General features: G+C 32.3%; 1 protein-coding gene across 4 annotated transcripts in view; it reads left to right on the top strand.

Annotated features, from left to right (window-relative positions):
* The window catches only part of Kpna5 (karyopherin subunit alpha 5), a 45,016-nt gene that overhangs the window by 6,921 nt on the left and 16,076 nt on the right, over positions 1-22,019 (top strand). For all 4 annotated transcript variants that reach the window (XR_007109489.1, XR_007109488.1, XM_047558527.1 and 1 more), the window contains exons 3-9: positions 22-123; positions 244-343; positions 4,879-4,973; positions 8,230-8,361; positions 10,116-10,204; positions 15,164-15,263; positions 21,774-21,937. Coding sequence is in view for 2 of the 4 variants with exons in the window: in XM_047558527.1 (XP_047414483.1) it covers positions 22-123; positions 244-343; positions 4,879-4,973; positions 8,230-8,361; positions 10,116-10,204; positions 15,164-15,263; positions 21,774-21,937 (782 nt within the window). In the remaining 2 variants the exon portion in view is untranslated. The remainder of the gene's footprint in view (positions 1-21; positions 124-243; positions 344-4,878; positions 4,974-8,229; positions 8,362-10,115; positions 10,205-15,163; positions 15,264-21,773; positions 21,938-22,019) is intronic.

The following is a 22,019-nucleotide window of genomic DNA, read 5'->3' as shown; positions in this document are numbered from 1 at the left end:
AATGATTTCTCTTCATTGCAGTTGTTCAAACGCAGAAATGTCTCTTTGCCCAGAAATGATGACTCTATGTTAGAAAGTCCTATCCAGGATCCAGATATCAGTTCTACTGTACCCATTCCAGAGGTATATTTTACAAAAATGTACTTTGAGTTATACCTCAACAATATTTCAAAAACAGTGTTTGCGAAAGTATTAGTCCTGCAAAAAATTTAAATTTAAATTTTATTTTCTTTTGTGCTTTAGGAAGAAGTTATTACCACAGATATGGTTCAGATGATTTTTTCTAACAATGCTGAACAACAGCTGACAGCAACACAGAAATTTAGAAAGCTACTTTCTAAAGGCAAGAATTATTTTCAGTATGCTTATTTGGTATTATAGGATTTTGCAATAGAATTTTGTTTTAGTACATGTTTTCATTTCTCTTTAACATGTCTTTCAAAATAACATCTATTTTAAAAGATATTACTAAATTAACATTGTGGAAAATTTTTAAAATATAAGAGAATTTTATAAAGCAAATATAAAAATGATCTTGGTACTACCAGGTGCAGTGACACCCGCCTATAATCCCAGTGGCTCGGGAGTCCGAGGCAGGAGGATCAGGAGTTCAAAGCCAGCCTTAGCAATGGTGAGGCACTAAGCAAGTCAGTGAGACCCTGTCTCTAAATAAAGTACAAAATAGGGCTAGGGATGTGGCTCAGTGGTTGAGTGCCCCTGAGTTCAATCCCTGGTATCCCTTCCCAAAATAGAAATAAGGTTGTAAATGCTTGTAAAAGTATTTTTCAAGACATGATTTTAAAATGGTAACATGACATTATAGAGTATGAATATAAAGTAATAATTTAATCAGTCTTAAGTTTTTCCCAAGCTTTTTGTTATCATAAATACTGCTATAAAAATCATTGTACAATCTGCATATATTTACACATATATTCACAAAGTGAAATAATGGATCAAAGGGAATTTTCAGTTTGTACAAGTGTTCTTTTTTTAAAAATTTTTTTTAGTTGTAGATGGACACAATATCTTTATTTATTTATTTGTTGTTTTGTGGTGCCGAGAATTGAACCCAAGTGCCTCACATGTTAGAGGCAAGTGCTCTACCAATGATCTACAGCCCTAACCCCTATATAAGTATTCTTTTTAGTGTACTTCTACCAACACAATTTTTTTTAAAGACATAAATGTTTATGTAATAGCATTTATTTTATTTTATTTTATTTTTCACAGACGCATTTTGATTCCATATACACAAAAGGGGTACATCTTTTCATTTCTGTGGTTGTAATAGCATTTTATATGATATTTTTCTGATAGATTGAATATTTTGCCTTATTTATTGCCCCTTTGTAATTTATAATTGCCTGTTATTTTTTATCCGATTTTATAATAATTCATCACTAAACAAAGATGTGTCTCAATCTGTCTTATGTTTCATGTATGGAATTCATAGAATTAGTAATTTAATTAGCAATTGTAATTCTATAAATTCCATATATGTACTGATAAGATTTTGAAAATGCCTTATCTTCCTAATAGAGACAGAATTGAAAAGAAATCTCATGGTGAGGTCTACATAGAATCCATGACTTTTACTTGTGCTTTCTACATTTGTTTTGTTTTTCATTCTTCTTCCAAGCTAAAGTAGCTTAGTGATCTTAAGAAATCCTTGTATAATCAAGAATGACTCCTTGTCTTTTTCTCCTCGTACTTTTCTGGGGTTTTTCTTGTAATTAGGAATTGTTTTTTTGATGAGATTAATATTTTTGCATTACATTTTATATTATCATACTCTTTCAAGATTTCTTTTTGACCTATGCATGATATTATAACTGATTAACAAAATTTTAATTGTTTTATATTTTGCCACCGTTTTTGTTTATTTGTTTTTGGTACTGAAGATTGAATCCAGGGGCACTGTACTACTGACCCACATACCCAGCCCTTTTAGTTTTTATTTTGAGAAGGTCTTCTAAGTTGCCCAGGCTGTCCATGATTTACACTTCTCCTGTCTCAGCCTCCAGAGTCACTGGGATTACAGTTGTGTGCCACCTTATTTTTAGAGCCTGCCACTAGTATTTTTATGCTACCACTTGATCATTATTGAATTCTGTGTTTTGATTCATTAAGGCAGGGCATGGTTTTAAGGATTTTGTTTTCTCTGTACTCCTCCCCACTTCCTATGAAATTTTCTTTGGTAAAATTTCTTTTAAGCCTTTGTGTGCCTAAGTAATATTTTTCTGATGCCATTGAGCAAGTTGTCTGGATTTAGAATTCCTTGGTCAGAAGATTCTATCCTCATTCGCTGTAATTACTCAGAGTGTTGTTTCTGTTAAACTGTATTATCTTTTCCTTAGAGGCAATCACTTTTCTCTGTTTCTTCTTGGTAGTGGGATTTTTACTTGCATAAGTTGGGCGTACATCAAGAGTCGTAGATGTTTTCTTTTACTAATTGATGCAGATTCCTGTCAAATCTATCAGGCCTATTAAAGTATTAGATTTAGTGTAGTCTTACTTGATTCATCAAGTGTAGGAAAAATAGGAAAGCAGTATAATTAGAACTGGAAGCAAAAACATCCAGAAACTTTGCCTCTTTTGGAAGCATTTATTTATTGTAATAAGCGTTCTTACTTTTGACATCTAAGTATGTCCTTGGCTACTCCACCGCCTACCCTTAGCTTGAACTTTTACCCCTTTAAGTTGTGATAATGACATTTTGCTAAAATCACCTCTTTCCCTAGCATGACCACTCTTGTAGATATAAATCACAAATCATCCTTTTTTCAATTTCAGTTTTGTATAGATTTGCTGAAGCAGATATGTCCCCTATTTTACTTATGTTTATACTGCCATAATGAATAAAGGTCTCACAGAGTTCTTTACCTTTAGAAGTATGTAAACCATTATTCTGTCAATTCACATAATACTAGTAACAGTTAATGATATGTGTTGGATTAGCTGATGATCGAAGTACACTTAAACTGTTTTCTTTAAATGGAGGTAACCATAAAAGTGTTGCTTTTAATTCTCCAGGAAAAGACCATATTTGGGTTTTTATCCATGTATATGTCATATCTAAATCTATATTTAACTGTAGAGATAGATATAACTGATTGTTCAGTACCTGCCTCTTTCTACTCTCTAACCACAAAATCCTGTTTTCTACCATGCCCAGTGGCACACACCTGAAATCCCAGCAACTCCGGAGGCTGGTGCAGGAGAATGGCATATTTGAAGCTAGCTTCAGCAACTTAGTGAGACCCTAAGCAACTTAGTGAGACTGTCTCAAAATAAAACATAAAAAGGGCTGGGCTGGGGATGGATTTCAGGGGTAAAGCACCCCTAAATTCAATCCCTAGTACCAAAAAACAAAACAAAAACCTAAAAAACAAAATTCCTGTTTTCTCCTAATTCCATCTCCTGTCTACTGTCAAAAAGAGCAAGGCAAATTTTCTTATAAATTTAGGGAAAAAAAAAAAAAAAAGGATAGTAAATTTAGAATTTTCTTCTGGAAAAAGAGAAAAAACAAGAAAGGCAAAGGTGGAAGCTATAACCATAATATTTAGTTTTGATTTTTTTAAAGGTGGAGGGTAAAAGAATTAAAAATACATATTATTGTTTTACCCTGTTTATGTAAGTGTAAAACGGTTTAAACTAGGGTCTCAAGTTAATAATTAGAAGAACCTGGACTTTCATTTAGAGCATCTGAACAAAATTTTATTCTATAGCTTTTTTAACTATAGTATGAAGAGTAAATTAAATTTTTTTCTTGTGTGACTAGATAGATAGGTAACATAGTATAAGACAAATTTGGGTGTTGGGTGAAGGGTAAGGGTAAGAGTAAGTAAGCATTATGATATGAGTTTGATTTAGGTTATGGACATTTTAAGGTGTGAAAACAAAAATACATTTTTTTTTTTTTTTCGGGTGCTGGGGATCGAACCCAGGCCCTGTGCTTACAAGGCAAGCACTCTACCGACTGAGCTATCTCCCCAACCCCAAAAATACATCTTAAACGCACTTATAAATATGGTCTGGCATATAGGAGAGAAGAATTCAGTTAAGGAGATTTGTGAATTATCACAAATGATGACTCTAAGTGGCAAATGAATTAGCAAAAGAGGCTGATTTCTAGGAAGAGAGTAAATAGAAATAAGATTGATCCAAAAGAACACCAACAGAGAAGTTACTGAATAACCACAGAGGGAATTTTTACTAAATCCAAGATGAAGCAAGATTTCTTTGTGTTTAGTTGTTCTCTCCCTGAAATAGACTTGAATTTTTCTTGAATTTCCTAGAGCTTTTATGATTCTAAAAAGTCTTCTGCATTTCCTAGAAATTTATTAAGATTTTAGATAGCCCAATAGCATTTCTATAAAAAGAAATATTCATATAAAACAGAATCTCATCTGACTTAGAGACATTAGGCAAATCATTTTTGGTAGTAAAGAAGGTATCCTTGAAATTGAGGGTGATATTGGAAAGAATTAGGTCCTTTATCCCTCAGTTGGTGTTTTAAGTGTTAGGCTAAAATACTCCCATGTTGCTAAGGTAACCTCCTTCATAGGCTTCAATTTAAACTATGTAGAAAATATTTTTAAAATCTCTTTATTGGTGCAATTAATGAGAAAGTAGCATTTGCTTTGCAAAAAAAAAACATTGCAGTGGGGTTGGAGATATAGCTCAGTGGTGGAATGCTACCTGATTGTCTCCCCAGCAGCAGAATAAATAAGTAAATAAAATTGCAATTATGAGAAAATTTGTCTTCAGTTATATCCAGCTAAAGTTATTTTATGTGCCCTGATAATTGAAACAAGGACCAGATAAGTGTCTTCTTGTGTCTATGTAGTAACTGATTTCTTTTTCAATATTTAGAACCTAATCCACCAATAGATCAAGTTATACAGAAACCAGGAGTTGTACAGAGATTTGTGAAATTCCTTGAAAGAAATGAAAATTGTACCTTACAAGTAAGTCTAAAGTTTTCTATCTTAATCTGTTTGTAGAAGTGACATTAGTTTCCATGTTAACATTCTTCAGTACTGACTATATAATAAGCATTCAGAAAGTACTTGACAGTTAAAGAAAAACAACATACTATCACCTGTCTTGCCCTGGGCATGATGACAATGCTTGTTTCTTCTAGCAATTGTTATTTTATTAATCAATATTTGAAAGTATATAAAATTATTATTAATGTTAATAAAAATTCTGTGGTTGTTATCCATTAATAATTTTTTTGTTGTTTTAGGAAACCTCATACTAAAATGTTAATCTAATGGTTAAATTTATTTTGTTTCTTAGTTAACCGCAGTTGTAATGTTTCCTTTTAAAACATTTTAGCTAATCAATTAGTTCCTTTTTTGAAACAAGAATAAACTAGTATAATCTAGTAAAAATGTGACTAAAGTTTTTTTCCCCAGGAGCATTACTCTTCATCCTTGATATGTCTGATTTAAAATGTCTTCCACATAAGTTGCTACTAGTGGCAAATTACCAAAATTTGCATGACTTTTTTGCTAAGTAAATTCTTTTTTTTTTTTTTTTGCGGTACCGGGGATCAAACTCAGGATCTTGTCCTTGCAAGGCAAGCACTCTACTGACTGAGCTATCTCCCCAGCCCATCCAGTAAATTCTTAAGTAAGAGTACAGGGTGGAATTGTATCTGAGGAATTCCAGTAAGCCTATACCTAATAATGCTAATGAAGGAATGTTATTTAACAGTTGTTGAATTTGCAATTTAGAATAGTTACCTGAATAATTCACTTACCTGAATAATTTTGGGAAAGGCCTCATAGAAACAGAGGAATTATGTAGCACATGTGAATGTGAAAAACTGTTGAAAATGTGTACAATAGGGTCTCTGAGGAAAAGGCTACTTTATTTTCTGGTTGCATTTTTACCTTCATTTATTTTGGATCAGAAATCATGAGAGCTAGTTTCTTGGCTTTATATAAAAGCCCAGATTCCAGACTTAACATCTGGGTATCCCGATATCTAGTTTATTATGTAACTCTTCAATTCTAAGGGTGTGAAATGAAATGAGTGATATGAATAAATAAAAGTATTGATTGTGCTGGGCGTGGTGGTACATGCCTATAATCACAGCAGCATAGGAGATTGAGAGATTCAAAGCCAGCTTCAACAACAGCAAGGCCCTAAGCACCTTAGGGAGACCCTGGGGAATGTGACTCAGTGGTTAACAACCCTGGGTTTGATCCTTGGTACAGAAAAAAAAAAAAAAAAAAATGATGGCTAGCTTGAACCAAATATTATATGACATTATAGTTCCAAACTTAAAACATTGTTCCTATCTACAGAAGTTCTCTGTAGCAAAAGGAAGACAAAAGCAGATCTGTGATAACACAATATCCTTAGTGCTGTAACAAAACTGTATGCTGTAGGAACACAGAGAACTTGGTAGTTTATTCTGTTTGGGGGAAATCAAGGAAGACTTCTCAAATAGTCGTGAAGGTGAAGGAGAGTTTGGTGGACTAAGAATAGGAAAATAGTTTTAGGTTGAGAGAATAGCATGGTGTATTCAAGAACTTTGGGAAATTGAACATTTATTAGTTACTATAATTAAGACCTAATGAAATACAGTAATGTGACCTTGAGGTAGCTCCATATTATGCATATGAATATTAGTTCAGGCCATTATTCTGTCTAAAGCCTGTTGGGATCTACAGACCAGAATGGCCTGCAGACATATTTGTTTCCCTGCACACGTTTTAAAACATGTGAATTAGACTTTTTAAAAATAGGGGAATTTCAAATGAATGTCCAGATCTTTTTTTACTTTGACAAATCAGAAAAGTTAGCATTATTGCCACATAGTAAAAGTGAAATTGAACTGTTCTTTCTTTTTTCCTTTTTAGAAAGTTCTTTCTTTCTTTAATCATATGTATGCATTCTAGTTTTTCACAATTCTTCAGTAGGTTTGTGAATATACTAGTCTTCACTGACATTTTCTCTACAGATACCAAGGAAAATTTTGTGGAGTAATCCTTTGTCTTTTAAAAAACAACAACAACAAATATATACATACATATATGTATGTATATATACATATATATATATTTTTTTTTTTTTAGTAGATGGACAGAATTCTTTTATTTTATTTATTTATTTTTATGTGGTGCTAAGGATCCAACCCAGTGCCTTACACGTGCCAGACAAGGGCTGTAACGCTGAACTACAACCCCAGCCCCTTAATTGTCTCTTTTTTTTGGGGGGGGGGGTTGTGGATGAACCTTTATTTTTATTTGTTTTTATGTGGTGCTGAGAATCGAACCCAGTGCCTTACACATGCTAGATGCTAGACAAGCACTTTACCACTGAAGCACCACCCTATCTCCCTTAATTGTCTTTTATTTACAATTTGTTATGACTATGGTCTACATTGTTTTTTAGTATAAATTTTTTCTTAATATTATACATAACAATAATTGTACTTTTCAGTATTTTGGTAATGGTTCTGTGTACAATTTCTGTTAATTATGATGACTTCTACGGTAATAGGAAAATTGTCTGTTCAAAGTATGTTTTAAGCTATAGTCATTGCTTAGTTTGCCTGTGAATTTATATGTTGCTTTCTATATTTACAGCTTTATTGTTTGGGAGCCATGGGTTCAGGTTTCTCAGTTTCTGCCATTAAATTGTATCATATATAAATGTATCCAAATTCTAATTGAATTGATACAAATAACTTCTTTGATGCTCTGCTGCTTAAAAGAGCATCAGAAATTCTAGCACTGGCTCTGCTAATAATGAAATTTTGATGTCAAACAAATATCTCTAAATCCCTGAAATTCCATTTTATTGTTTCTTATAACGAGGTTGAGGTTACTTCCTACCTAGGGAAACAAGTACCTTTTATGATTTTTTTCCTTTGTAAAGTAGTCTTTTATTTTCGAACTTTCTTTAGAATAACTTACTGTCTCAAACATCAGCAATTTTATGAATTAAAATGTGTTTATATATTGTTGGTTTTGTAAATTACCATTTTATTCCCTCTCAGTTCTTGTTTTTACAGATTGGAGAATACTTTTGTTTTTCTTAAGAGTTTTCATTTACGAAATCTGACTTCACAATGAAGCTTACTAATCATAAGTCAGTCAGTCTCTCATACTTGTCCTGTTACATTTTTACTGCTTCTCTTCTTTCTTTTTTCTCTTTTTCTGACATTTCTTTCATGCATTTATTTATTTCACCTTCCCCCTTTAGTTTGAAGCAGCATGGGCACTAACTAATATAGCATCTGGAACTTTTCTGCACACCAAGGTAGTGATTGAAACTGGGGCTGTTCCAATTTTTATCAAACTTCTTAATTCAGAACATGAAGATGTTCAGGAACAGGTAAGTTTCTAATTTGTACTATTATATATGCTAGCTCTTAATTTTATCTTGAAAATGTCATTTGTAATTTTGACTAGTAATTTTTTGTGGCTAATTTGCCTGTACAATGCATTTATTAAACACTAATTTCTTTTCAGTATCAGATTAGAGGGGTGGAAGAATGAATTGTCTCGGTCATAATCCTGGATTCTTTGAAAGAGTGATCTCAGCTAGCATAGGAATCAGTCTTTCTATTTACAAAAGAATGTACTGAGACCCAGAAAAGTTAGTAGCTTACACAAAATCATGAATGGCTGGTAGGTTTTAAAGCTGGGTCAGTCTACTAATTATTCTCTGCATGCATGTGGATTATTATAGTGATTCTATTGTTTCTTTTTAAATTATCACATAACTTTGAATAGAACCATTTTCATATACTTCATGAATACATTTTCAAGATTTTCTTGTAAGAGGGAAAATTTGATCAAATATAATTGTACCATCCAAAGAAAATAATCTATTTTGGTATTTTTGATTGTATCATTTTTATGCACATTGATCTGTAGATCTACCATTCCATTCAACATCTTTTTTCTTTTAATCTACTTAACACTAATATTGGGAGCTTTTTCCTATAGTGTTAATTATTCTTCCAAGAAAATTTTAATGGTAACTTAGTATGCACTCAGGTATTTTCTATAATTTGCTATCAATTTCTTGATTGTACATTTGAGTTACTTCCAGTTATTAGTATTAAAACTATTATGATGACATCTCTTTATGTCATTTTTCATATGCCTCTTGAAAATGACTACCCTATCAACAGATCTAAAATTGCTAAGGGTTTTTTACATATTTCCAAGTTGGTCTCCAAAAATAATATCCCTATTAAGAGAATATTATGCTTCCCAGGGTGAGAAATATCTTTGCTTTAGGGCTTTTTAATTTATGTTTATGCTCTTTTAAACAGATTTTTTAAATTTGTAGATGGACACAGTACCTTTATTTAATTAATTTATTTATTCATTTATTTATTCATTCATTTATTTATTTTTATGTGGTGCTGAGGATCAAACCCGGTGTCTCACAGGTACTCGGCAAGCACTTTATACTTGTACTACTGAACTATAATCCCAACCTTGTTTATTATTTACAAGTTTTTCTTTGAAAAATTAAAAAAAAAATATCTAAACTAAAAGTCAAAAGTATTAATTCATGTTTAGAATGTTAAATTTTCCCAATTGCATATACTTTTGTATTTACAGGAAAAATTCAAAGTGAGAATATAATAAAATGATATTTTTATTTGCATAGTTTTTCATGTGACTAAAATTTAATAAATTAATAATTTGATCTTTTGCCACCATTTATTTTTAAATGTTAATAAAAATCTGACTAATCTTATGTTTATTTTCAGTGATTCATTTAATTCTCACATTAATTTATTTTTCTATGCATTGTCTCTTTTCCTAGTTTACAGATCAGTAGTTAGAGAGTTTCTTGGCTTAGGGATAAGCCTCTAGTATAAGTAATTGGAAAATTTCCTAAATAGTTATCTTTTGTCTCTCCATACAAGAACTTTTAAAATTCCCTTATAATTTGATTAAAATTTTAAAATTTAATTTCTAAAATGTTCCTTTCTTACTGACTTGCTTTTCATTTTCACACACTGTAGAAAATTGTGATTTTGTTTATTCTATTCTAAAGTATCATTCTAAAAGGAGCCTTTTAATCAAGGTATTTTCTTAAGAGTATTTTTTTCTTGTTTTTCTAAGGCTGTTTGGGCACTTGGTAATATTGCGGGTGATAATGCAGAATGCAGAGATTTTGTTTTGAATTGTGAAATACTTCCACCTCTTTTAGAGTAAGTACTTTGTTTAATTTTATTACAATTAAATTAATTCTACTTTATGAAAACTATATTCTCTACTATATTTTACAATACACAATTAAGTTCTTCAGCAATGTTTTATAATGTTTTCTGATACCCACAGTAGCATGACAGTAGGCAAAAATTTCAAATTTTATCATTTCTCTCTCTTTTATGTTCTCTTAAATCAACTTACAAAGAGGAAATATTTATTGGGCTCATGGTTTCAGAAGTTTTCATTCATAGTTGCTTGGTCCTATTGCTTTGGGCATGTGGTAAGATAGAACATCATGACAGGGAGCATGTGTTTGGAACAAAGCTGTTAGGAAGCGAAAGAGCAAGATCCTCTTCAAGGGCATGCCCCCAATGACCTAACTTCATCCATTAGACCCCGTCTCCTAAAGGTCCCAGTACCTCCCAATAGCACCATAGACTAGAAACCAAACCTTTAGCACATAAACCTCAGAGGGAGGTGGGGGGAGGATATAAGGTTCAACTAATGATGAATTTATCAAGATGTTACCCTATCATAAGTCAAAGAACATCTGAAGTTTATTCATTTTGATGCTATTGTAAATAAAATTGTTTTCTTAATTTTTTTTCACTTGTTCATTGGTAATGTATAGAAATACAACAGATTTTTGGTGTCTGTCTTGTGCCTAGCAACTTGGTTGAATTCGTTTATTGACAGTAATAATTTTTTGTGTGTTATTTTGGATTTCTTTAAGATTTTATCATCTGAAAATAAGATAGTTTCACTTATTGTTTTTCAATTTGAATTTTTTAAAAATTTCTTTTTCTTTTGTGATTTCTCTAGCTAGAACTTTTAATACCATGTTGCAAAGAAGTAGCGAAAACCACTATCACTGTCTTGTTTCTTATGTTGGAATAAAATCTTTTCACTCTTTTTACCATTGAGTATAATAGCTCTGGGTTTTTCATACATGTCCTTTATTGTGTTGATATAATTTCCTTCTATTCCTAATGTTGATTTTTTTTAATGATAAACAATGTTGAGTTCTTTTAAATGTGCTTTTTTTTTGCCTCACTTGAAATAATCAGTTGTTTTCCTTCATTTTATTAATATGGCTTATTATATTAATTGAACCATCCTTGCATTCCTCAAATAAAATCTACTGGATAATAGTATTTTATCTTTTTAATATGCTAGCGAGTTCATTTTCCTAGAAATTTATTGAGGAATTTTGGATATATATTCATAAAGAATATTGGCTTTGGTATTAAGGTAATGGTGTCCTCCTAAAATTAATTAGGAACTGATATGTGTTTTGGAAGCATGAGAAGGATTTAATTCTTTAACGTTTGGTAGAGTTCATTAGTGAAACCATTCTAATGCTGAACTTTATTGGGAGGTTTTCAATTAATAATTTAATATCTTTAATTATTTTAGGCCTATTCAGATTTTTCTATTTTTTTCTTGAGTCATTTTGGCTGTTTCTAACAGTTTTCTCATTTAAAAAAAAAAAGAATATATACATATGTGTGTATATATAAATATATGTACATTATATATATATTTTAGATGTTGATAGACCTTTATTTTATTCATTTATTTATATGTGGTGCTGAGAGTCAAACCCAGTGCCTCACACATGCTAGGCAAGCGCTCTACCACTGAGCTACAAATCCAGCCCCTCATTTCTTTTTGATGACCAAGTTTGTTGCCTTTGTTCATAATATTCTTTTTATTTCTGAAAGGTCAGTAGTAATATCCTCACTTTGATTTCTAACTGTATTAATTTGAATCTCTTCTCTTTTATTGGTCCAGAGAGCCATCTTTTGGTTTATTTCTCTAGTTTTTTTCTATTTTCTATTTTGTTTATCTCTGCTCTTTATTATTTCCTTCCCTTTATAGCTTTGGATTTTATTTACTCTAAGTTTTCTAGTTTCTTAAGGTGAAAGATTGGGTTCTTGATTTGAGGTCATCTTTAATGTGGGTGTTTATAGCCACAAATTTCCCTGTGGGCATTGCTTTCATTATATCTCTTAAGTTTTGGTATATTTTCATTTTCATTTATCTCACAGTATTTCCTAGTTTTTGTGTGTGGATGTCTTGTTTATTTCTTTGAGTCCTACTGGTTATCTAAGAGTCTGTTACATGATTTCTGCATATTTGTGAATTTCCCAGTTTATGGTTGTATTTTTGGTTCTTTACTCCATTGTGATCAGAGAAGATACTTTGTTTTTTTTAATTTAGGTTTGTTTTATTTAAGTATAATGTTAATTCCATGCTGTGTTTCAGTAAGAACAATACAGATTCTGTATCTGTGGCTCCAGTCAGGTATCCAGTAGTACAAATTAGCTTCAAGTTACACATACTGAACACAAGAGGTACAGCGAACAAAGGAGGGTAGGGGAGGCAGAGGGAAAGGGAAGAAGAAACAAAGAATTGAACACACATGCAGGCTTCTCCATACCACTTTCAATGCTAACCTGCTTCAGAGGGAGAGTAAAAGTAGGCAAGAATGAGTAGCCACAGATTGTTGAACTGTTACCAGCACCATGCTTTTCAGCAACATTTCAGCAGAGTTTGAAACACTTTTTACAGTAAAACCAGGACAAACCTCCCCCAAAACAACCTTTTTCCAACCTCAAGCTAACACCCAATTAAATTTAAACATTGGTATAAAATTCAAACATTTAGAAAAAGGAAAAAAAATGATACCACATATGCCTCTAAAGTGTGATCAATTTTTCAGATGCATTACCTAGAAGTCTAATGGCTTTCAAATGTAATTTCCATTTCTAATGGTGATCTTGCCACTTCTGGCACGGAGACAATACAGTAATGCTGAAAAAGCCTCTATGCAGTCCTGTCAGTGTCTTAAAGAACCTAAAAGCTGGGACCAGTAAATCCACAGAAATTCACTCTTGCCTTTAAGAACTTTTGAAAACTGTTTTAAAAAAAAAAGGCGGCAGGGGGGGGGTGCGGGGACAGGGTAGGAACCTAAATTCTGAGACCAAATGTAAAAATCAGATTTGGTGGTTCTCGGTGACAATGGGGAACTTCCAAGGGGTGGGACAGGGAGTGTGCCTTGGAGAATGTTCCACATTCACTTTAGGAGAATATATGTTCGCTGTTGTCATAGTTGTTATTTGTTTAGGATTTTTTTTTTTTTTTTTTTTTTTAGATTTAATTTTGTTAAGCCTGTATTTTTGGTCATTATTGTTGATGAAGTCTGTTCCTTTAATTTATTGGTTAGCTAGAGTTTGACAGCAGAATTCCATGAAAGTCTGGAACCCAGAAAAAGAAAGGTAGGAGTTTAAATTTAAAAAAAAAAAAAAAAAAATTCTCCATGTCTTTACAGATAGCTGCAGTTTGGCCACTTTTTCTGTGCTTAACCAGCCTGACTACAACTATGACTTAGCCTTCACTTGTTACTTGTGCCAGACTAAAGGTCAAAGTTGAAAACATAGTTTCTGAGGCTTTTTCTGAATATGCAGTGTGACCTGGGCATGTGTGTGGCTTCTAGATATCTGATATGCAGGAACTTTTTCAAATTCCTTATTCCTTAAATCCCTTATTCCCCAACTTTTCCACCCAGGTTCTCTTTGTGTCTTTTATTTGCCTTCACTATATCCTTTGCTGTAGGTTTCAGCACCATATTCATTTGCCTTGTACTGTTTTCAAGGAACATTCTTTATATAAATACTTTTCCACACTGAGAGTTTCCAGGTTTGCAAAACAAAGGCAAGTCCCTTACATCCATTTTTTTTTCAGGGAATCCTCACACAGTCCAAACAGAACCAGAAGTCCTTTGAAACAAGTCTGTTCTGTTCCCTCTAGAACCAGGAACTCACAATGGGAACAGACTGCCATGTTAAATTCTGCTGCCAAACTGAAGAGGATAAATGAAAATGTCAGAAAACTTTCCTTTTGGGAAACATATTTCAGCCCTTTTCTAGATAAAAGTTCTTTTATTTACTATTCCCTTTTGCCCATCTTTCAGAGTTCAGTTTTATTTTGACCATGTTCACAACTTTTTCAATATTTCTCAGGAAGAACTAGATCCACCCCCAGAGTTCCCATCTATACTGTTTTTACTGATAATCACTCTAAAACAGGGATATTTTTTCAATCTAGAGTCTCTATATTTCTGTAGCAGGTTGTGGAGGTCCTCAGACTCATGAAAAAGCATGCCAAATTTTGGTGTGTGTGCTTTTATTCTAAGTTGTAAGGATCTGTCATTGTCTTGGGGTCTACACCTCCCTAAAGTTTGAATGACTAGTATTTTGTAGAATCTCCTATTTAAATATAAATAACTAGTTCATATAAATAACTGAAAATAACATTCTGTTGTGGGGTAGGGGGAAACCCCTGTTACTAACTTCTTAGGAAGCCGAGAGGAAAAAATTCTTATTTTAGACAGTTTCTTTGCAGTTACTAAGGTTCATTGAAAATCAGATAAGAAATACTTAGACAAGCAATCTATTGAAAACAAAACAAAGAATCCCCTTGTCAATAAATGATCTTCATTTAATTTTACGTTGTATTCCTTGCTCCCTGAATTTATATAATGTAGTATTTCATGGTTAAAAGTAATCTAGTACTTTTTAAAATATATAGAAGTAATTAAGTTTCCCACAACACCTACTGTTTTCAAAGTGATTTATGATTTAAGAATTTGTTCAGATCTTAGAGTCAAAGTTTAAAATATAGAACTGTTTATTTTTGTTTTTGAAAATAGAATAAGGGAATAAAGAGAATTTTAAAGATTCCCTTTTCCTATTTTAAAACAGGGATATTTTTTCAATCTAGAGTCTCTATATTTCTGTAGCAGGTTGTGGAGGTCCTCAAACTCATGAAAAAGCATGCCAAATTTTGAATATCTTAAATAATATATTGAAGAGAGCTTGTGTATCATGATAGAAAATAGCTAAAGTGAAAACATGGATATAAAGCAATAATTCCTTTTTTCTTTTTCTTGGCAGGTTATTAACAAATTCAAACAGACTTACAACAACCAGAAATGCTGTATGGGCTCTCTCAAACTTATGTAGAGGCAAAAACCCTCCTCCAAACTTTAGTAAGGTATGAATGAAATACACAAATTAAGAAATCTGTCTCCATAAACTTTTAAGTTTCTTTATGGTAGATTTTTTTTAGTTGAAGGGGCTCTAATTTTTGTTTGTTTTTGTTACTGACTAGACAGTATTTTCACATTCACAAAATTCAAAAGATTTACTGTAAAAAGGAAATTTCCCTTCTCTTCGTCTCATCTGTTAAATTCATCTGCCCAGAGGCAACCATTATAACAGATATTTGGTATCTTGGAGTTGACTTTAGAAATATTGTGGTTTTTTTTTTGTTGTTGTTGTTGTTTTGTTTTTTGTTTACAGGAACTGAAGCTTCCAAAAAAGATTAAAGTAATTCATCTACTGTTGGTCATAGAATTTGGAATGTAAAATAGCACAGATACTTCAGTTTTAATTAACTAGTATTCTCATTCTCTGGTACTTACCTAAGAGATATGTAATAGTATGTCTTTAAAAAGAAGTCCTGTAAATGAATCTTAGTGCAATTTTATTCATGATCACCAAAAACTGGAAATGGTGTAAATGTATATCAGTTGGTGTATAGAGAGTATAATGCATTCTTGTGATGGAATACAACTCAACAATAAGAAGCAACAAATTATTGATATATGCAAAAACATAGATTAGGCTCAAAAACATTAAGCTGAATGAAAGGAACCATGCACAAATGCTGCATTGTGCATGATTACATTTCATATTTTGGAAATAGCAAATCTATATGAACAAAAGTCAGATAGGTAACCAGAATTGCCTGGACAACTTAGTGAGACCTTATCTCAAAATTATAAATAAATAAATAAATAAATAGGTAGGTAGGTAGGTAGGATATACAATGGAATATTACTCAGCCATAAAGAATAATAAAATTATGGCATTTGCAGGCAAATGGATGAAATTGGAGAATATCATGCTAAGTGAAATAAGCCAATCTCAAAAAACCAAAGGACGAATGATCTTGCTGATAAGCGGATGATGATACATAATGGGTGGGAGGGAGGCAAGAATGGAGGAAGCAGGGACTGTATAGAGGGAAAAGGGGTGGGAGGGGTGGAGGGGAAGGAAAAAATAATAGAATGAATCAAACACCATTACCCTATGTAAATGTATGATTACACAAATGGTATGCCTCTACTTCATGTACAGAGAAACAAGTTGTGCCCCATTTGTTTACAATAAAAAAAAATATGTAGGTAGGTAGGTAGGTGCTGAGAATGTAGCTCAATGGTGGAGTACACTGGGTTGAAACCCTAAAACTGGTGGGGAAAATGAGACTGATGATACCCAAGAAAAGGAAATTGGCTTACAAATGGACAAAAGAGAACTTTTCAGAATGATAGAAATATTCTGATTATGATTGAATATTGGTTATACAGATATATACATTAATATTAATTCACAAAAGACATACTGAATTATATGCCTAAAAAGTGTAATTTTGTTCTATGTAGCTACTTTAGTAGATTTTTTAAAAAATATTCTTTTAAAGAATATTTAAAAGTAGCAAATAAGTGAAATGTTTAATCCTGGATTAGTTCATGGATCACTGTAAATTTTTAGTTTAAAAAATTTGAATTTGATTCATATCTTAGATGATAATATTGTGACAATGTTAAATTACCTGGGTGTGATAATTATAGTGTAGTAGAGGAATGTTGGATGCCCATTTTCTTAGGAGATATATGCTAAAGCATTTAAAGGTGAAGTATCATGATAATGTTTGCAATTGGTCCTCACATGATCCAATAAAAAAGCAAGAAAAGAAAAAAACACTTGTTTATGTACAAACATGGAGAAAGGACAAAAGTTGGCAATGGCTAGACCTAGGTGAATAGCATGTTGGTGTTGATGTACTTTTTTTTAGCCATATTCTGTAAGTTTGAAATTTTTCAAAATAATTTGTTAAAGAAGGAAATATACTAACTACCTCCCTTAATATTACCTACTCTGTATTACTGTTTGTCACTTGGGTTATTACAGTAGCATCTCAACAAATTTTGTCTTACTCCACCCATCATTTTCTATTCCCAAAAAATAAACTAAAATGATCCTGTTAAAATGCCACTTCAGCTGGGCATGGTGATGCATGCCTGTAATCCCAGTGGCTTCAAGAGACTGAGGCAGGAAGATCGAGAGTTCAAAGCCAGCCTCCACAAAAGCAAGGCACTAAGCAACTCAGTGAGACCCCGTCTCTGAATAAAATAAGAAATACAGCTGGGGTTATGGCTCAGTGATCAAGTGCCCCTGAGTTTAATCCCTGATACCACCCCTTGTACCATAACTTTGTTTAGAATCCTGCAGTTGCTCCCTGTATTTTATTCAAAGTAGAAGAGAAATTTGTTAAATATCCTGCAAGGATTTTCACCCCCTAACTTTGTGATTCCTCTGGCTCAGCTTCTGGTGTTTTCCATCTCACTTCATTCTCTAGCCACACAGACCTACTTGATGTTCCTCAGGGTCACCCAGCACACTCTTAACTTTGCTCTAGCTGTTCCTTCTACCTAAAACAATAAATAATAGTTCTTAAAATTTTGGTCTTAGAACCCCTGTCACTCTTTAAAATTATGAGAATCCAAGTTTTTCTGTTCAAGTTATTTTATATCTTATGGTATTTACTAGATTAAAAACTAAGAAAAATTAAACATTAATTCATTTAAACACAGCAAATTCATTACATGTTCTGTAACACTTTTAATGAAAAGTATTTTTCAAAACAAGAATTTTGTAAGAATAGTATTGTTTTAAATTTTACAAATCTTTAAGTCTTAGAGACAGACAACAGTTCTCATTTCTGTCTTTGTGTTCAATTCTGTGCTGTGTTGTTTTAGTTGAGGTATATAAAGTCTTTTTAGGTAATTCTGGATATTCCTTGTTACTGTACCAAAACTTAAGTAGTAGTTTCTCAAAAGTTATTTGCATTGAGTCTGGAATCCTTCCACTAAACTTTTTATATTCTCTTACATTAAAATTTGTCAGCCTTAACCTTGCATCTTAAAGGGATTTTTTTTCCTCAAGCATGATACTGTAACATTATGCCTTGGTCTTTTGGAAACTATAATCCATTGAATTATTCAGCTTTCTCAAATATTAACACATTTCATTATACAATTTTTTTTTAAGCACAGTAACACCACCAGTATTGGGAAGCTGTCAAACTTAATGGTGGAAAATGGAAGTTTTCCATTTATCATTCCTCTTTTTTGGAAATTTTATTTCTTCATATTTTTATTTTCAAGAATTATTTTTCTTGCTCTCTAGTTGTTCATGTTTAGTAATTCTATTTTAAATGAGCAAATTGTCTTATCTAAGGAGTTATAGTTATTTTTGCAATTTTCTTTTTTTCAGATGTCTGTTTCTTTATAATTTCTTGTTTTTATGGTTTATTGTTTGTAATAGTCTCTTTCCTACTGGAGGTATCCTTATTCACCTGATGCTGCTTGACTTTGTACAGATTTAGGAAGGAGGCTTTAAAAAGTTTATTAGAAGATGGTTATATAGGTATGGCTTGTGATGTCACAGGCTTCATTTTAGGGTAACTGGATGGCAAATCCATACTATCTTTTGGGAACTACAAATTTTAGTCTTTTTTTCTTAGACCATTCTAGTTTTCCAGTCAGAATTTGGAATCTTTTTCTGGAAGGTGAGTAAATTGGTTGAGGGTACAGTGAAAGTAGTACCTGACCTTTGGAGATCTGGAAAATGGACATTGAAAGGATACTAGATATTTTTATCAGTTAGTATGTAGGCTTTTACTTAATCTCCCTAGTTTCCAATCCATTGCTTAATTTCTGCCACCACTCCAGTATTCAGTTTCTTTGGTTCACATTTTATTGTCCAGTTTCTTAAAACAAACCTCCAGTCTTTGGTAACATTGAGAATACCAGTCACTTACCTGTGTAACAGGGACTCAAGATTCTTTCCTCTTTTTTGCACATTTTTAATCTCTCTCTACTTTAGCACCATCTGTCCTGCCTTATGTGATTCTGGTGCCTGTGATTTCTGAAGCATATCAGACTGATGGTGGTGTGATAAATTGCCTTCATTCTTATTGTAGCTCCCTCTTCAGCATTCCTCCCTCCGTTTATAAGTCAGTTACGTGTTTTTTTTTTTTTTAATATTTTTTAGGTTTTTTTTTTTTTTTTTGCAGTGCTGGGGATTGAACCCAGGGCCTTGTGCTTGCAAGGCAAGCACTCTACCGACTGAGCTATCTCCCCAGCCCCATATTTTTTAGTTGTTGATGGAACTTTATTTTATTTATTTATGTGGTGCTGAGGATCGAACCCAGTGCCTCACACATGCTGGACAAGCACTTTTCCACTGAGCCACAACCCTAGCCCTAAGTCAGTTACTATTTTATATTATTTTCATCTTTAAATATTGTGGGGAGGATTATAAATGTCTGCTCGTCTCCTCAAATATGAAATTCATATTTTTGTTTTTTTTTTCCATGTCTCTGAGAAGGCGACAGGACAGAAATGTTTATACTTTGCTCTCGTAACACTAGATATTTAGATTTTTTTTTTTGTAGAAATCTAGTATTTTATTGTGTTTTAACTTGGTATAAAGATACATAAGCTACAAGTTTTTTTAACTCAGAACTTCATATTTTTTTTAAAAAACTGATTTATACATTCGTCCATTCAAGGAAGAAGTGATTGGTTGGGATAGAAGCATGATTACTGGAGAAGGATACAGTTGTGCTGATTCTATTTACTAATTCACAGATGGGTACATCTATTTTATAAGCCAATTTCTGTATCTGGGCCCTAGGATTATCCTTAGGTCAAAGGTCCAGCAGAGATGATAACTACTTAAAGAAGATTATAGTTTGATGTACTGAAAATTTTTAAATAAAGGGAAAAATAAATTTTGAAACCTAAAAAACACTCATCATTTTTTATTTGTGACATATCTAGCATTTAACATATATAGTATTCCCCAGTCTTTATTTGCAGTTTTCTTTCTGAGTTTTCATTTACTTGTCCAAAAATGTTAAATGGAAAATTCCAGAAATAAGAAATTTCACGGATTTTACATTGCATGTCTTTTGAGAACCATCCTGAAATCTTGCATCATCTTGCTTTGGATGTGAATTATTTCTTTGTCTAGTATATCCATGCTCTATGCTTGCGATATTGTAGTGCTTATGTTCAGGGAACCCTTATTTTACTTCAGAATTCAGTTTAAATTCCAGTACTTCATATATGCCAAATAGAAGCTATAAATCGCTTCTTTTAGTGAAGAGATGAAAGTGTATAGCTTAATAAGGAAAGAAAAAAATGTCTTGACATTGCTAAGATCTGCAACAGGAACAAATCTTCTGTCCATAGAATATGAAGAAGGAAAAAGAATTTTGTTCTAATTTTGCTGTTGTGCCTCATGCTACAAAACAAAACTTAAAGGGCACAGTGCTTGATGAATGTGTAGTTAAGTGGAAAAAGACATTAAATTTGTGTCTTTATGGGAAAAAGCATAGAATATATTAGATTTGGTACTCTTACATGATTTTAGGCTTCCACTGGGGGTCTTGGAATGTATCTCCTGTCTGTAAGGGTTAGGAGACTGCTGTAGCTCTTAGTAAAGAGACTTAAGAGATACATTAGATTGCCAATTTAAAAAATATACCTTAAGGAATATAGAATCAGTACCTATCATGGGGATAAAAAGAGCTGATATTTGAGCAGTTACTGAATAGTAGATATTGTTCTTAGATGCTACATGCATTCACAAACTTAATAGTACCACTTATTTGTTTTACAAACAAAGAATTTGAGGTTTAGAAATGTAAGGTAATTTTTCCATGGCCACTCAGCTAGTTTGAACCTAGATCTGTCTGACAAAGAGGAAGGTCATAGAATGTATCTTTCAAACCCCCTTTCCCACAGATTTGTAAACTGAATCTCAGAGAGATGAAGTAGCTTGCCACTCTCTACAACTGATTAGTTGTTTATGTGTTTAGTTTTGTTTTCTTAGTTGAAAATTTAGAGTTTTAGTACATGAAGAAGAAATAGAACTTATTATTGACTTTCGTTTGAAGATCCTTCATTCATATATTTGTATATACCTATGTGTATATATATGTATATTGCACACACTTATATTTTCTACTCCTTTGCATTTCAAATTATTATTAGATTGATTCCCAGCTAAGCACATGTAATGAATAAGGCAAGGTTCATGAAAGTTAGATTATATTCCATGTTCATTATAGCAAACACTGAAGTGTTTAGACCTCTTGTTTTACACAGATGGAAGATACCAAATGCATATTTATTATTTAAAAAAAAAAACTTTACCATGTCTTATTCAATATAAGATTAATAGCAACCATAATCAGTTTCATGTTCATATATCTGATCATAATTTTAAAACAATAGGATGTTTTAATTTCTCTGGTATTATTTTAGAATTAACTTTCTATTTTAAAATAAATTTCTGTGGTTTCCTAAAGGAAACTTGGTTTTTAGATAAAGAAAAATTAAAATATTGATTCTTTCTTCCCTTCCAGGTTTCACCTTGCTTAAATGTCCTGTCACGATTGTTGTTTAGCAGTGACCCGGATGTGTTAGCAGATGTGTGCTGGGCCCTTTCTTATCTCTCTGATGGACCCAATGATAAAATTCAAGCAGTCATAGATTCTGGAGTCTGTCGAAGATTGGTGGAACTTTTGATGTAACTATAATTTATGCTTTAGAATTGTATGATTATGTATTAAGACTAGCAGTTGAAGTAATGGCCTTGTAAACATATCAAG

This window comes from Sciurus carolinensis, chromosome 7 (genome assembly GCF_902686445.1).
Source record: "Sciurus carolinensis chromosome 7, mSciCar1.2, whole genome shotgun sequence".
In the NCBI taxonomy this organism is placed as follows: Eukaryota; Metazoa; Chordata; class Mammalia; order Rodentia; family Sciuridae; genus Sciurus; species Sciurus carolinensis.
This window is presented reverse-complemented; position numbering and strand designations above follow the sequence as displayed.